At 38.0% G+C, this 17,932-nt stretch overlaps 1 protein-coding gene across 2 annotated transcripts in view; it reads right to left on the bottom strand.

The window, feature by feature from the left end:
• Positions 1–17,932, bottom strand: part of LOC126281903 (cyclin-dependent kinase 7) — a 69,725-nt gene that overhangs the window by 27,791 nt on the left and 24,002 nt on the right. For both annotated transcript variants that reach the window (XM_049981226.1, XM_049981227.1), the window contains exon 5: positions 9,958–10,085. In XM_049981226.1, the coding sequence (XP_049837183.1) occupies positions 9,958–10,085 (128 nt within the window). The remainder of the gene's footprint in view (positions 1–9,957; positions 10,086–17,932) is intronic.

The raw sequence follows: 17,932 nt of genomic DNA, 5'->3' as shown, positions 1-17,932 counted from the left end.
CAGCTGGTATCCAGCTCACTGTCCGTGCCAAAATGCTGTTCCCGCAGCTGGCATTTCATGTGAGCAAAGAGATGAAAACCAGAGAGTATCAACTATGGGCTGTATGGTCAAACGCTTCCCATAGAAAAAGCTATAGGAGTATCTTTGTTTCAGCTACAGTGTGTGGCCAAGCATTGTCATGAAGATGGAAAATGCCTGATGACCACATTTCTCTTCGTTTGTTCTGAATTGCCTTTTGTAGATGTTGAAGAGTCATGCTGTATAAAGCGCTGGTGATGGCCACGTCACACTGTATGAATTCCATCAACAAAACTTGGTTCCAGAACACAGTAGCCATACACTTTCTGACAGAGAAGATTCACTCACATTTCTTTGATTTACTTCAGGAATGAGAACACATCAACTTTTTTGGAATGCTCTCTTGTTTCTTCATTTTAGAAATTTACTGATGTCTTGTCCCCAGTGATAATTTTATTCAAAAAAATCTTCTTCATGGTAGCACCCCAGAAACATTGCAGTGTCGTCCATTAGCTGTGTTTTGTGATGGTCAGACAACATCTTAGGAACCCATTCCACACAGGGTTTGGGGTACTGAAGTCTGTCACACACAATGGTATACAGAAGTGAAATAGAAATTGTGGACTCATGATTTTCTCAAATCTCCTGATCCACTTGCATTATGCAAACCAACATCATCCTTTATAGACTCCTAAACAGCCCTAATCTTACTTTGTGCTTGAAAAACATGCTTCACACTGTGTTTCCACAACAAATCTTGTTAGAAATGCTACCTGTGTAAGGCAGAAGGGTCACAGACTTAGGTGCCACCTCATTACTTTCATCACTCACCCAATTTGCAGTTGGTCTACAGCGCTGTGTGCGCTTGATCTGTCTTTCATTCTAACCATTCTGGCGAAACATGGCTTGAAGGGAGGCTAACTTTGTTAACAAACTTTCAGAATCTGCGATGGCTTGGTCTCTATGAACCTAGGTAGAGAGAGTACCTTTCACACTGAGACAGATGGTGATAATCATCAGCTTGAAGATACAAATCAGTGAGAGTTGGCTTCTTATATACAGCATGTCCCATTGTACCATCAACCTTTGTCCTGACAAAGCACATCAATGAAGGGAAGGCAGCCATCCTTTTATACCTCTATCATGAATTGGATATTCAAGTGGACGGAATTTATACATTCTAAAAAGCTGCTTACAACTTCACTTTGACGAAGCCAAACAATGTAAGCAGGCTGCCAACCCAGGCATTTTCCTCAAAATCTTCCATAAAAAGATTGGGAACTCCATGTGTCTTTTCAAAGAACTGGTCATCAAATAAAAAGTACTGAAATAGGTTTGTTGATTCAACACCAAACCAAACCTAAATTAACTGTAACAAATCAGGCAGAGGAGGATGATTGAAGAGAGAGACCACATCAAAACTTACTAAAATATTAGAGTCATTCATATGCAATCCCTCTAATTGACTTAAGATATCTGATGAGTTATTTACATGATCCACACACTGACCTAAGAGGAGCCCTTTCTTAGTGGATCTGCAGAAGGATGAACAATCTTAGAGAGGGTGTAAGAAAGGAGGGAGAGCACAAAAAGAATTATAACTGTTGCTAGTCTCTTGCAACAATGAATTTTTCTTCAGAAGGTTTTAGCTTTCCACTAAACACTTTTTGTGCTGCGTCACCACTAAGTCCGCAATACACAGGATTAAATACTATGTGCTTCATCTTTTGAACATAATTCTGCTTTTCCAACATAACTATAGCATTGCCTCTGTCGGCTACAAAAATAAGAATATCAGGCTCAACCCTGCGTGAATGCAAAGCAGCTCCTTCAGCTGGTATAATATTACTCTTGCGTGAATGTGATGTCACATGACAAAGCTGTGGGTGGCATTTGCTACCTTTAATCGCCAACCCAATGTACGTTAAAGCCCTTTTACAAGTTGTATTATATGTTAAATTATATGTTAGTTATGTGACTATGCAAACTTTATTTTTCTCTTTTCATGTAATAGCTGACCACGGAAAGAATGTGTGATGCCTCTGAAGACAGGCCACAGTGTCAAATAGCTGGCCTCAAGCTGTAAAGTACTGAAGCAGAGCAACATTCACATAGTGTCCCTGTCTTTTCCATTCAACTTTCACTGTAATTCATAGCTACGTTAACAGAAATGGATTGAGCTGAATAAATACACTAAATTTTATGGGGGAGATGGAAATTAAAATCATTCAAAAAATATATTTAATTTTGAAGTGAAAATCTCCATTTGCTCATCAGTCAAATTTTATTGTGTTACAAAATATGATCACTAATAACTATGAGACTAATAATGTGTAAACAACGGTTGATCCACAATGGTTAGAGCACATCTGTATGTGCTTGTCATGCAGTATTTGTTCTGCCTGTGATGACAACGGTCCAATGCAGGTGCATGCATGTGTTTGTTATAAATTAGCACTGGCTAAACTTATAAATTGGTGTAGTGTAGGAAAGTGTTTAGCTAGGACAGTGATTTGGGTGTCATTGTGAAAGGCTTGTGGAGGACTACTGGAATCAAAGTGAGCCAATAAAAATATTTGCCAGAATACAGGTTAAAATTGGTATTAAACTGAAACTTAAAAAATAATGAAAGATGTCACTCATATGACTTGTAAATATACTCAGAATCTGGAAAATGCAAGTCAGAGGAAAGCTCATGTCAAAAGAAATCCAAAAAGTCCAGTGCCAAGCAAGTGTGAGAGCTGTGGCAGTGGAAAAAAAAAGACACCCGGCACAAAGCGATTACATTGTTGGCCAGTGACAGTCCAGCCCAAACTTGGAATTTATCTATTCTGTAACCATTATACTATGCTATGTAGCAACTGTATTAAAGACATTGATGATAAAAATACGCATTACTACAAGATTTTATCACAATGTTTTCATGAAAAATCCACAGAATGGATCCAAACTGCACACAAATTTGTATTATAAGCAGGAATCAAGAAAATAATTTATGGAATGTATGACAAAAAGATGGTGAATTATTTAGTCATATGAAGACAGCTTTAAGAGAGAAGAATTTGACTTAATATTTTTGAACCATATACAGAAGTTCTGGGGTGATTTAAAGAATGCCACTGATGACAAATAGCAGGTGATTCAAAAGAAAGAACAGATAAAAGATAAAAATACAATGTGCAAGAAGGTTCGAAGGTTTAACACAGCTGGGCTGCTGTCTGTCTGTAGCAACATGGCTACTACACCACAACAAGAGAAATCATAATGTGTGTTGGAATTTGCGTGAAGTCAATCTAATGCTTCAGTGCTACATGCTTTCCACTTCAATTCAGCAAAAGGCCACCTCTGCACAAGCAGATTTATGACTAGCATATACAATTCTAGGAAGCTGGTGGCATACTCAAAGGGAGGATAACTGATCGTTCAGGCACCCGACAAAAATGCTGAGCGTATCCAAGATGCAGTCACATGGAGCCCCAAGACGGGCAGGCCAAAAACTTCAACTTCCTCAAACAGTGTGACAAGTTCGGAAACAACACCTGCATATGAAGCCTAAAAAGTTACACTTTTTGCAGCAACTGCATCCTGGTGACCACAACAGAAGGTATGAATTTTGCATTTCAGTTCTCCAGGATATGGCAGAGGACACCTTTTTTGAATGTGTCATATGTTTTTACAAACCGATGTTTCATGTATCAGGTAAAGTAATGTACATAATGTAAGAATTTGAGGGTAAAAAATCCTGACGTCGTCGTTGAATTTGAAAGAGACTCACCAAAACTGAACATGTCGTGGGCAATTTCGGTTCACAAAGTTTATGGACCTTTCTTTTTTGTGGAGGATACTGTGACAAGAATGCCGTACCTGGACAAGCTACAGAATTCGTTGTTCTTCAACTTTATGAAGATTCCAATTATTTCTTTTTTGTGCATGACGGCACCCCACTTCACTTTCACACTACAGTGTGGTGTTATCTTAACAACATCCCATAAGGTTGGAGCAAAAGAGGTGGTCAACAATATCTTGTTCATTGCTTTTGGCAACTACTCTATAAGAGCTGAAAAATCGAGCTGTTGAAGCTGTCGATTCAATAATTAGGGACCTGTTGATATGTGTGTAGGATGAAATTGTCTATCATACCGATTTCTCTCGAGTAATGCAGGATGCTCATGTTGAGTTACAGTATAGTGTCTGTGCAAACGTAAAACTGTGAACCATCCACAATTCAGTAACATGTGCAGTGTGTTTCTATCTTTCATAGTTTGTCTGTAATAAACAACTGAAATCAGTTCTTTCTTTTTGAATCGTCCTGTATATTAGAACTTTATCACAGCCATCATGTTTGGTCTCCATTATCTTATTATCTTTTCCTTCTCATGCTGTACAAAGCCAAAACTGCTATATAAAAATTGAAATTAATATTATTGATCAATGAAGAATTTTGATACACAGCCAAGAACACAAAATTTTGATTGAGGTTCTTTGCTGCCTGAACTGTTACGTGGTGTTCAACAAATTTGGGGGAGAGAATATGTAATAAATAAAAATTACAACAGGACAACATCACAGTGCCCAAGTCAACAATGACATACTTTTCTCCTAACCACCTTGGCAGCATCTGGAGGTAATTTAAAAACAACCTGTTCAACAGAACTTATAAAATACATGGGTGTCAGTGTAAAGTTTAAACCTATCCCTAACTTGGATATAGCAGCACCATTCAGAGCTTTTTCCGCAAGACTGATCACAGAATGTTGAGGTGTATAACCCTGCTTTTATGTTTCTGGAATAAACTTTGTCCTGCTGTTTATGACATTTTTTTATTGCTCCCGTTAAATTTCCCATGTCTACAATGTCAATTTGCACACGATTTTGGATTAATATATTTTTAATTTTCCTATGGAGAAAAAATTAATGTAACTGATGTAAAATGACAGTGGCATGGCACTGATTGTCAAGTATATTTACATTGATACGTGGTTTAAATTTTTTGACATCGGAGCACTCTACTCAGCAGTTCTCAGAGGTAAATGGGTAAAAGTTGGAACAATTAGTGCTGTACCTCCAGCCATGCCAAGCTCTATTCAGTGGGGTGGCTGATCAGAGTAACTTGGTTACTCGATTGAAGATATCATAACCAATCACAAACATTTCCAAATGGTTACGCGCACGTGTAGCTTCATGATTGTATGACACGTTTGTTGAACCATATTTAGCATGTCTCGTCATTTGGTCACTTGTAGCACTAGTTGATACCTTCACTGACTTTGCATTACTCAGATGTTTTTATTTAAACACAGCATCATTTACTCATTTTTTCATGCTTAGCAAGACACGTTTCAAGAATTTATTCTCATTGCCAAGCGCAATATTTACATACATATTTTTTGTGGTGTTTCACAAACAAGCAGCGTGAGTCTTAGTTTGCATATGTGTGGGTTCCTACATAAGTGAGGACGCATAGTACCTGATAACCTCAAAAAGGTGTCTACAATGCAAGAGATGGAGTACATGCAAACAACACACAATATACTTATGTAAATATTTGCACTTGACAATGAGAAAAAATTCTAGAAATGCGGCATGTTAAGCATGAAAAAAATATGTAACTGGTGCAGTGCTTCACTATTTAAATAATGAATGACAGCTGCAGGCTTTCCAAAAACATCAATTGTTTTATCAAATTAAGTCAAACATTTCTACTTCCCAGTTAATTACCAGTTCCAGTTATACCATTGGTTTTTATTAGATAATAAACCTTTATCAGATAATAAACGAGTCTCTAACAATGCCTATTTGTGTATACATCAAACAAAGTGCAAAAATTCCAAGGGGAGATCCAATCTGTAACTTTTACTGATGAAATGTTGTTTTCCACGTTTTACATTTTCCCACAATGAAAAGAGTAAAGGCGGGGTTTCACTATATTACTCTCTTAGTCACGGAAACATTCAAATGCCAGGCAGTTAAGAATGAAATTACCAGTCAGACTGCAACCAAGAAGCATCATCTAGCCAATCTCAAGAAAACGCTGAATTTTTGAAGCAATCGTTAAAAGAAGCCGAACTAATTCTTAGGAAACAAACTCCAATTGACGACAAGTATAATGATAAATTCATGAACAACAGCTGGCCCAGTACATTGAGTGCTGCAGTCAGCAGCACAAAAATCAATATCATGCACAGTATGTCAAACATTGGAACAACAGTATGGTCTTGACACAATAACAAAAACCAAAGTCCAGAGTACAATCTCAATCTACTGCTGTGATTTATTTGGTGGCAAGTTCCTATGGGATTAAACTGCCGAGGTCATTGGTCCCTAGGCTTACACACTACTTACTCTAACTTAAATTATCTTACAATAAGGATAGCACACAAACCCATGCCCAAGGAAGGACTCGAACCTCTGACGGGTGCAGTCACGTGAACTGTGACAAGGTGCCTCAGATGGTGTGGCTACCCCGCGCATCTGTGATTTATCTATCTTCGGCAAGTAATTATACATTCCCTCACCACAGAGGTAAATAATATGTAACTTCGAGTTTCTGCCACCATATAAAATGTTCAGTCTCTTGAGATGTCAACCGTACAGAGTAAGGCATCTTAACATTTTACACTGTCCTGATCTACTCTTGTTGCAAAAAAAAAGGAAATATTATACATGAACTGTAAGTTAAGATACAAGACCTTTAAGCCAAGCTTGTTTCCCACACTCATAGTACCCCAATAGCTCATTGCCTAGAGCATGACTGATCAAGTCGAGAGTAACTATAAAACGGTCAAGTTGAGAGTAACTGTGAAACTACTGTAATGTTCCTAATAACTTCCTGATGAGTATTGTACTCTCCAACCACGTCCTCTTTTCGCCAAATTAAGCAACCTGTGACACAGAGCGTTACCTTTTTTTGGTCACTCTTCATTCTTTTTAAGTATACTGGCATCACACAGATTTTTTATTACTCTGTACTTTCAGTCAGTCATACTAGATTTTGCCTTCACAATCATCATCAACACATACCTGAACAGCAGCACTTGGGTCTGAGGTAACAACTTCAAATCTCAGTGATTAAAAGATTCGGAGAGATAAGGTGGTGGGACAAATTCTTGATCACTAGCGTGTGAGCCAATATCCTGAGATAAATTCCAAAATTACAAACCTTATTAAATAAAAGAAAGTGACAGTGTTGTTGACTGTGATAGCTCTCACAGTCAAAATCAGTAGGCATGACATTCCCCTTAGTGATATTCAAGAGGAGTAAGTTGCAGGTATCAAGCTTTCTCCTCATCGCCGTCGACATTGCAAAACTATTCACACCACTCACCACAGTAATTACATGAGATAGTTGCATTGATACACAAGCCATCCAAGTGATGCTAAGTAGAAAGGCTGCAAGATGTCATAAACAACACTGGTAACCAAAATCAATACTAGTGTTTAAAAAAAACACCAGCTTGTTTTCATTATGTAAATGGCACAAGTTTTGTATGCCCAGTTTCAAGTTTCTCAACACGAAATTAAGTCTGAAATTAATGTAACTATGTAGATCTGGAAAGAGTAACAATAAGCAAAATAAAAATATTTCAATAAAACATTAACTGCATTGGTCAACAGATGTGTCAAACAGAAATTTAGAATGATTCACATAAAACACGAAATGAAAAGTTCTTTGTGGTAGGTGCATTAATAATGTGGACAAGAGAATGGGCAAAAAAATTAAAAAACCAGGTAAGGCACTTACGTAGTGATGACACACAAAAATATTATATGATTAAGAGCCAATTAAAGAAAATGGAAAAAGGCGAAGTGGAAATAAGAATGTGTTTACAGAGGTAAAAATGTCACATAGAGGCATGTGAGGACGGCAATATGACCTAGGTGTTAGGTATGTGAGATTGCAAGACTGATTAAAAATTGGGAGGATGTGAACAAGTGGTGAGCGGAAATAAGGAAAATTACACAAAATACAACCACAGATAGTACAGAATATTTTGACTAATGGAATAACAAGCTGTTCGAAAAAGTGGTGGCAATACAACAGGGAAAACTATGATATGTTGCATATCCTTTGGACATGAAAACAATAACTGAATATTGGTACAGAGAGCTAGCATCATGGACTACCACGTGTCAATATTTAGTCATTTTTAGTGCAAGTTACGCATCCATCTCGACATGCATGCTATGCAGTCATCCCCACAACTCAACACAAAGTGCATTTACACTTACTAAATCACAAGCAAGATTTGCACATGGCTGTCCCATAGTAGTCTATGTCTAACAGGTAATGACCCTGCAATATAGATGGCAAAGCTTTTTCCTCCATAACCATTGTAGAATACATCAGCAAGAGGCAAGCAGTAGGGTTGATGTACAGAATATATGGACGACAGAGTGTGGCGTTACGAAGATTATGGACAGGATTAACATTATTTGCAAAAACTAATAATAAATAATGATCTACTTGCAGTCTTATGGGAACGACAGTTGCTACTCACCATGTAGCAGAAATACTGAATCACAGATAGGCACAACAAAAACAATGTCAAAGAAAGCTTTTGGCCAAACGGGCCATCAGAATAGACAACAGACAACATCCGCATGCACACACAAAACCACTGTCCCTGGCTGCCAAGGCTAGGACTTTAAGCCAGAAAGGCCTTCATTGGAATTAGACAACACACACACACACACACACACACACACACACACACACACACACACACACACACACACACACACCTGTGACCATAGTCTCTGGCGCGCGCACACCTGTGTACCTGTGTGTGTGTGTGTTTGTTTAATTCTGACGAAGGCCTTTTTGGCTGAAAGCTTTGTTTGGCTGTCTTTTTGCAGTGGCTATCTGCGACTCAGCATCTCCACTATAGGGTGAGTAGCTTCTATTCTTTTCATATTATCATAATTATTCCATCCTGTATTTTTTACTTGTAATCTGATATGCAGATTACCTGGTGCTGACATATCACTACATGGATGTAGCGCACCCATCTGGGTCACATGTTTCAAGTTTGTAAATTATAGTTTATCCTTGGGCAACTCACATGAAACCAATCTCTAACCTGTATTGATAAAAGCATGAAAAACTGTCTGAAAATCAACTGTTAAAAATTCAAAACCAGTAATGGTACTTTTTGAATAAAGTAACCTAAAACCAATTTGTGGCTTGTTGCTGTACACCATAAACAATTTATTTTATGTAACAGCCATGGTCTACAACCATGCTATACAGCGTGAGTCAGGAGGAAAGGTACATGCTTTGAGATGTGATAGTATTAGTTATTCTGAACAAAAAACTTCATATGGACATACTCCCTATTGCAGATGGTTTCTGAGACAGAACATGTTTAACATCCAAAACCATGGCTTTAAACACACATTTCATACAATAGGAATAACGGCAGTTATTGCTGTATGAAGCAGTATTCAATTTAAATTCATTAATAACTCGAAAACCAAACACTCCAACGAAAGTGCGTCTCAGTACACAGTCAAAGTAAATTAAATTTTCAACCAAAAAAGGTCCTGTTTATTTTTGTCTAGGACTAAGAGTTTACATGAAGAGGTCACAAGAATATTGGAAACCTCGTGCAACGTGTGTGCACTGTAGCTTAAGTACCTTTTTGTATGCCAGTTTGAGGTAGTTCTCCGACTTGATAGACCACAAGTGTCTGTACCAAAATGTTCATCTCAACTTCCTCTATACTACTGTGGTACATTGTAAAAAATAAAATAAATAGAAATTTACATTAAAAGTGTTCCATCTTGGAAACCATTTGGAATACGGCACATGTCCACATCAAGTTTTCTGTTCAGAATCACTAAAGCAACACGTTCCTTTCCTCCTGACTCACTATGTATATGATATTATTAAACATTATATATGAATATACATTATATCACTATTCCTGCGCTACTTACCTGTACCATCTGGTCACCACTTGATGTGTGTACATTCGATTCGGCGACCCAAAAAACTTTGCGAGACCAAAATCTCCTATCTTGAGAACTCCCTTACTGTTCACAAGGAGATTGTTTGGTTTCAAATCCTGAACAAAATATCAAACAATTACATTAAATATTAATGTTCTACAAAGAATATATTGATAAAAAGGTAAGTACCAGTATTAGCCATTACAACTGCAACAATAAGGATACTGTACACATTAAATGTAAAATACCAATATAATCCAAGTAGATCTCACTCTGTTGCTGTTAGTTAACAATTCAGTTGTATAACTGTTATATCTGTATAAATGCAACTAGAAGAGCCTTCACTCACAAGTTTACTTTCATATTTTTCTACCTTCTCCTAAAAAATTGGTGTTATCATGTCAAAAATTGCTGTCAGCATGACAGCATGTTGTGGTTTTTTCCCCACATTGTCTTTTTTTGTATTTCCTTATTCAAATCTGATGCAGAATGGGAGAGCAGTAGCAAATATTAAAAATATTTGTGAAATAAGGTGCACCTACATTTACAATGTGGATTGAAAATGTGGTTTTCTCAATGTTTCGCTGTTTTCATACTGGATATCTCCAGCTAGCTGAAGAAGACAGCAACTGGCACTTTCTCTTGAAATTATGTATGATTATACCACCAAATAAACAATTTTAAAGAGAATATTGATCAGAGAGTAACCTCCATTATGACAGAAATAGAATTCTTTCCAAAAATATTAACAGCTGCTGTTTAAAAGGGTTTTGTCTATGACAATGTGAATAAAGCAGCTGACAATACATGCCATTTAAATAACATTTCAGTTATAGACTATGTCCTGTGTATCTTTTTAGCTGTGTTGACTTGGTCACTCAGGGAATCTTGCACCTTATCTTGCCAATTTTAAGAAAAGGACAGATTGCTACTCACCACTTAGTGGAGATGCTGATTTGCAGACAGGCACAACAAAAAGACTCCTAAACAAGTACGCTTTTGGCCAAAGACCTATCTCTGAAGTAGACAATGCGTACACACGCACACAGTCTGGCCTTGAGAGACAGAGACTCTGTGTGTGTGTGTGTGTGTGTGTGTGTGTGTGTGTGTGTGTGTGTGTGTTTTCTACTTCAGAAGCAGTCTTTTTGATCAAAAGCTTACTTGTTTAGAAGTCTTTTTGTTGTGCCTGTCTATGACTCAACATCTCCGCTATATAGTGAGTAGCAATCTTTCCTTTTCGTAACATTGTTATTATTCCATCCTGGATATTCCATTCAATCTTATCTTGACTTTTTTCACATGGCTTCTTTTAGGTCATCCATTGCCATTCTAGTATTTCTTATTATCCAGAATGAGATTTTCACTCTGCAGTGGAGTGTGCACTGATATGAAACTTCCTGACAGGTTAAAACTCTGTGCAGGACCAAGACTCGAACTCAGGACCTTTGCCTTTCGGGGGCAAGTGCTCTATCAACTGAGCTACCCAAGCACGGCTCATGACGCGTCCTCACAGCTTTGATTCTGCCAGTACCTCGTCTCCTACCTTCCAAACTTCACAGAAGCTCTTCTGCGAACCTTGCAGAAATAGCACTCCTGGAAGACAGTTCACCATGATCTTGTCCTACAAGTTCTTCCTCCCTTGATCACCATTCTTCATATTGTAGCGGAATACTATTATTTTGGCTTATGTTAATAGTCTGCAGTAGATGGCAGAATAAAGAAAACTTAAGTGTTTCATCACTCCCTTGAGGGATGATGACTAACACCAATGAGCGAGAGTTTAGTTATATACTGTCATCAGGGATCTCCATGCTTGTGTTCATCTGTTTGGTTTCAATATCTGTGAAATTCCATGCACCAAAACCTAGAAAGATTTACTTCAACCACTATGTGTGAAGCAGGCAATATCATAACCAATGTTGAACTGTGTTATTAGCTGCTGTAGTAACCCACACAAAAAATTATTTATGCCAAGTACTTACAATGATGTTTACAAGGACCAGTTTAAGCTTCACGAGTGTTAAGTGATCTTGACCGAGAAGAAAAAACATGGAATTAACACGAAATAATACGCATTTTATTGAAAATATGTTGATTTAAGAACATCTCAATGGATGCTGAACAATCACAAACAGCAGTGCCAATTTAGTATTATAAAACTGTCATCTATTGTATGTCACTGGCAGTCGAAATACTTATTAAGTCTGCAAGACAAAAGTTTGCAGTTTTAGATTTGATCCTTGGCTCCATGCCAGAGTGTCACGTGCAATAACATAGTAAAAACATATAGTGAATTTCAGCTCTACTTAAGCATTTAAAATGAAATACCTTTTTTGCAGTGGTATATATATCTTTTACCACCAATGTGGTTAATACAGCTGATGTGAATGATATAGCATAGCCTCCAGTAAAAAAGGGTATAAATAAGTTATCGATACTCAACAATGAAAGCGTGATCTCCACTCTCAGAACAGCAATTTGTATTACAATCTTTGTCCTTTTTGTAGACGAAGAGTGGGCATATTTTTTTGTTTCATTGTCTTATCGTTATTGTTCATGGGCTGTAACTGATACAATTATCTGTAGTAATAATAGCATTTTGTTCAATATATATGAAATTAATTATGGCAATACGCATTTTTGTCAGTAGCAAGTACCTATCCTGCATATAATTCAGTTACGTAGCAATTAAATGTTGCCCTGGCCATTTTGTGTAGGCTCATTATTGTAGCAATGCCACTGATGACAAAAATTATATAAGTTCTTTTAATGGTCACTTAATGCTAAAAGTATTAAAAAGAATAATCTCAATAAACTGAAAATGGCGTCTTGTAATATTTTCCAATTCCAGAGGTACAGTTTTTTATTAATAGTAATATCTATAAATGTGTACGCTGTCATTGCACATCCTGGAGCATCGAGGCCCACAGAAAAAATAATTACGCACTGTGTTTAATGGATTATCGTGCAATATTAAAGAAAATTTTTTAATCCATTGTAAGCTGGATGTCTTCACGTTGGGATGTGTACATTTCTGGCAATAGTGTCCTGAGAAAAATTAGCCATGGCTTTAAACAAACATTTCATACAATAGGAATAACGGCACAGTTATCATTGTATCAAGCAGTATTAAATTTAAATTCATTTTAAAAATTACGCGGTAACTGGCGCCCAACGTGGGGCTTGATGTTCCAGAAAATTTATGTATGTGGAAAGAAAATAATATTAATATAAGAAAATTAATGCTTCTCTATGTAATCTGTTTCATGTGTATGAGTAAATTATTTTCGATTTAAAGAGAAACAGAAGACCTGAAACCCACAACAGATTTGAATAAAGATGACAATAAAAATGAAGATAAGGGCTTCTGAAAATATCTCTTGCTTTTGTGTGTCGTGTAGTTTGCCAATATTCATGGTTTGTACTGTGTGGTAGTGTTTTGCAAATAGTAATTCAAGTACACAAGAAAATTTATATTTGCTCTAAATTTGAGTAGAATTAGAACTTTTATATTGTATTATTATTTTTGTGGTGATTGCCGTGTGAAAATAATTGTGATAGAATAATTCCTCATTCAGAGTGCACGGGATTACCTAGCAAGACTAGGAGAGAAGTTGATATACAAGCAGATTCACGAGAGGGTAGTGATAACGAATTGGAGGAAATCACCATGGGATCTACATCCAATAGAAATATACGAGAAAATATTACAGATCATGAAATAGAAACTGCACATCGGTGTGCAGAAATCGAGCGTAGCGTTGACAGCAGCGTGTTGCCAACTGTTGCAGGTGAAACAACAGCGCCTGCAACAAAGCAAACAGTTACATGCGCTGCACCTGTTTACGACGCCATGACTGCAATTTTGATGAAGTTAGATCAGTTCCAAAAGCAACAGGAGGAGAGAGAGAGAGAGAGAGAGAGAGAGAGAGAGAGAGAGAGAGAGAGAGAGAGAGAGAGGGAGAGAGAGAGGGAAAGAATACAGTTAGAAAGGGAGAGACAGCAGGAGGAAAGAGAAAGTGAGAGAGAAGAAAGGAAAAAGAGAGGTAAAACAGAATATATGAACAGCTTAAATGTTTAGATGTCATGAAAGCAGACATAGCCAGTTTGAAACAAGCATATCAGGAATTGCCAAATTTGGTAGCTAGTTTAACCACAGATGTACAAAATCTGCAAATAGAGCAGAATAGCATGAAGGAAGATATTCAAAACACAACCAAGAGAGTAGAAAATAAAGAGATAGGAAATGAGAAAGAATACAGAATTGAAACAAATAGACGATAAAAGATAGACAGAAATGACACGTGCAATTCGTGCAGTCCACTCGACTGGTCAGGTCAATCATACAGAACAGGGAAGATAAAGCAACATGAGAATGGAGGACAATTATGTACCTGCTTCGCACGTTTCACCCGAAACTCCACCATTCTCTGCCACGTATAGTACAATTTGTGGGGTACAGGCAAGAACATGTAGTCCCAACAGTGGAATGTTGAATAGTGTCGAGGCTGTGCCCACTGTACCATCAATAATGATAGAGGAGAGTTTAATTAACTGCCGCCAGTTTCAGACCTTCTCCATTGACAAGAAAAATGTTCACTTCGTTGTAATTGTAAAGAGTTTTCGAAACACACTGCATGGAATGAGAAACAAAAGATCCAGTTTATTGTTTTGCACATAGTAGGAGATGCTGCTCTATGGGCGACAGGTGCAACTGAAAATAGCTACACCTGTGAACAATTTCAGAAGGCATTTCTAAATAAATACTGGACACACTGTATTCAGGAAAGACTTAGAAAAGACGTGTACAGTCCAGAGGCACATAGTCCTAAACAAGGAAGCCTAAGAAAGTATTTCGAAAAATATATTAACAAAACGTGACATTGGGACAAACCACTTTCAAATCGTGATGTGATCAGGCTATTAAAAACCAAACTTCCACCAAATAAAAAAGAAACACTAAACCATGTACCACACAAGAATTTGGATAACTGTTCTAATGGGCACAAACACAATGGTAAAGCTATGAACTAAAACCAGTCATTTAATAGTCATCCAAATGATGACAGAGGTAATAATAATAGACAGGCGTGGGGAAACAGTTTACCTCAATACAGGAGGGAACAAAGGTATGAGGAAAGGTTTGGCCCAGGAGGTGGCAATAAACAGCCGGTGCCAGACGCAGGGCCACAAGGGAAGAATAGATTTGCAATGTCATGGTATCCGAAACAGGATAGTCAGAATAATACAGAGAGATATCCGAACAATAGCAATAATAGAAACGAACATGGGAAACCAGGTACTTCAAACAACCCAGCCTGGCAGAATCAGAATCAAAGTGAGAGAAGTGAGACAATCGTCCTACATCAACTGATTCGACAAACTGAAGACGGCCACAATTAGCTGTCCGTTGTCAGCAGTGGGACAGAGGGAGAGCTCACAAGAGAGTCAGGAGAAACAGTAGTCAATATGTTAAGATATAACGATGGTGTTGGAATGAAGGAGGAAGTTTTATCAGAGAATAAGAGATGTAACCAGTAGACAGTGAGTTTGTACAGGCTGTGGTTAAGGCTAAAGTTCTTAGTATACCTGTCAATATCATGATTGATACAGGAGCTACAGTTAATGTGATGAGTTATGATTTCTATAGGAAAATGTGCCAATTGCATAAAGTGCCAGTGCTGCCAGTTCAGAATGGCAAAGTGTCGGGTGCCACGAAGGGCCAGGTACAGGTGGACGTATTTATGGGAAATAGAGCATTCAACTGCAAATTCCTGGTTGTAAAGGGATTGGGAGCCACCTTTATTCTGGGTTGAGAGTTTTTGAGGGAAAGGAATGCCTATATGGACCTCTCTCATGGTATTTGCAGTCTGGAGACTGGGGCAGCAACAGTGCAACTGGAATTGCTGTGCACTAAAGCTATACATGCCAAGTATTGTCAAAATGTTAAAGTGAAGTGTACCCTGCCAAAAATACTACATATGCAGCAGTATTTCAGGGTGGGGAGGGGGGCGGTGGGCGAGATTGTAGCCATCACAGTGGAGAGAACGTTTAGTACCAAAGCCCTGTCTACACAACAGAAGATAAAGTAGAGGAATCCACACATCTGACACCAGAGCAGCAATTACTATTATCTCCTTTAGTGAAGGAACATATAGAAGTATTCTCTGGGAGAGCAGGGGTCATCAGAAGTTATAAGTATAATATTGATGTGATACCACACAAGTCCCCCCCCCCATGAACCATGGGCCTTGCCATTGGTGGGGAGACTTACGTGCCTCACCGATACAGATAGCCGTACCATAGGTGCAACTACAACGTAGGGGTATCTGTTGAGAGGGCAGACAAATGTGTGGTTCCTGAAGAGGGGCAGCAGCCTTTTCAGTAGCTGCAAGGGCAACAGTCTGGATGATTGACTGGTCTGGCCTTGTAACAATAACCAAAACGGTCTTGCTGTGCTGGTACTGCGAACAGCTGAAAGCAAGGGGAAACTGCGGCCATAATTTTTCCCGAGGGCATGCAGCTTTACTCTATGATTAAATGAAGATGGCGTCCTCTTGGGTAAAATATTCCGGAGGTAAAATAGTCCCCCATTCGGATATTCGGGCGCGGACTACTCAAGAGGATGTCGTTATCAGGAGAAAGAAAACTGGTGTTCTACAAATCGGAGCGTGGAATGTCAGATCCCTTAATCGGGCACGTAGGTTAGAAAATTTAAAAAGGGAAATAGATAGGTTAAAGCTAGATATAGTGGGAATTAGTGAAGTTCGGTGGCAGGATGAACACGACTTTTGGTCAGGTAAATACAGGGTTATAAATACAAAATCAAATAGGAGTAATGCAGGAGTAGGTTTAATAATGAATAAAAAATAGGAGTGCGGACAAGCTACTACAAACAGCACAGTGAACGCATTATTGTGGCCAAGATAGATACGAAGCCCACACCTACTACAATAGTACAAGTTTATATGCCAACTAGCTCTGCATATGACGAAGAAATTGAAGAAATGTATGACGAAATAAAAGAAATTATTCAGATAGTGAAGGTAGACGTAAATTTAATAGTCATGGGTGACTGGAATTCGAGTGTAGGAAAAGGGAGAGAAGGAAACGTAGTAGGTGAATATGGATTGGGGCTAAGAAATGAAAGAGGAAGCCGCTTGGTAGAATTTTGCACAGAGCACAACTTAATCATAGCTAACACTTGGTTCAAGAATCATGAAAGAAGGGTGTATACATGGAAGGACCCTGTAGATACTAGAAGATATCAGATAGATTATGTAACGGTGAGACAGAGATTTAGGAACCAGATTTTAAATTGTAAGACATTTCCAGGGGCAGATGTGGACTCTGACCACAATTTATTGGTTATGACCTGTAGAGTAAAACTGAAGAAACTGCAAAAAGGTGGGAATTTAAGGAGATGGGACCTGGATAAACTCACTAAACCAGAGGTTGTACAGAGTTTCAGGGAGAGCATAAGGGAATAATTGACAGGAATGGGGGAAAGAAATACAGTAGAAGAAGAATGGGTAGCTTTGAGGAATGAAATAGTGAAGGCAGCAGCGGATCAAGAAGGTAAAAATACGAGGGCTAGTAGAAATCCTTGGGTAACAGAAGAAATATTGAATTTAATTGATGAAAGGAGAAAATATAAAAAAATGCAGTAAATGAAGCAGGCAAAAAGGAATACAAACGTCTCAAAAATGAGATAAACAGGAAGTGCAAAATGGCTAAGCAGGGATGGCTAGAGAACAAATGTAAGGTTGTAGAGGCTTATCTCACTAGGGGTATAATAGAGACTGCCTACAGGAAAATTAAAGGGACCTTTGGAGAGAAGAGAACCACTTGTACAGGGTGTTTAAAAAATGACCGGTATATTTGAAACAGCAATAAAAACTAATCGAGCAGCGATAGAAATACACCGTTTGTTGCAATATGCTTGGGACAACAGTACATTTTC

Source organism: Schistocerca gregaria, chromosome 7 (assembly GCF_023897955.1).
Source record: "Schistocerca gregaria isolate iqSchGreg1 chromosome 7, iqSchGreg1.2, whole genome shotgun sequence".
NCBI classification, from domain to species: Eukaryota; Metazoa; Arthropoda; class Insecta; order Orthoptera; family Acrididae; genus Schistocerca; species Schistocerca gregaria.
Note: the sequence above shows the minus strand (reverse complement) of the source record. Positions and strands in the feature narration are given on the sequence as shown.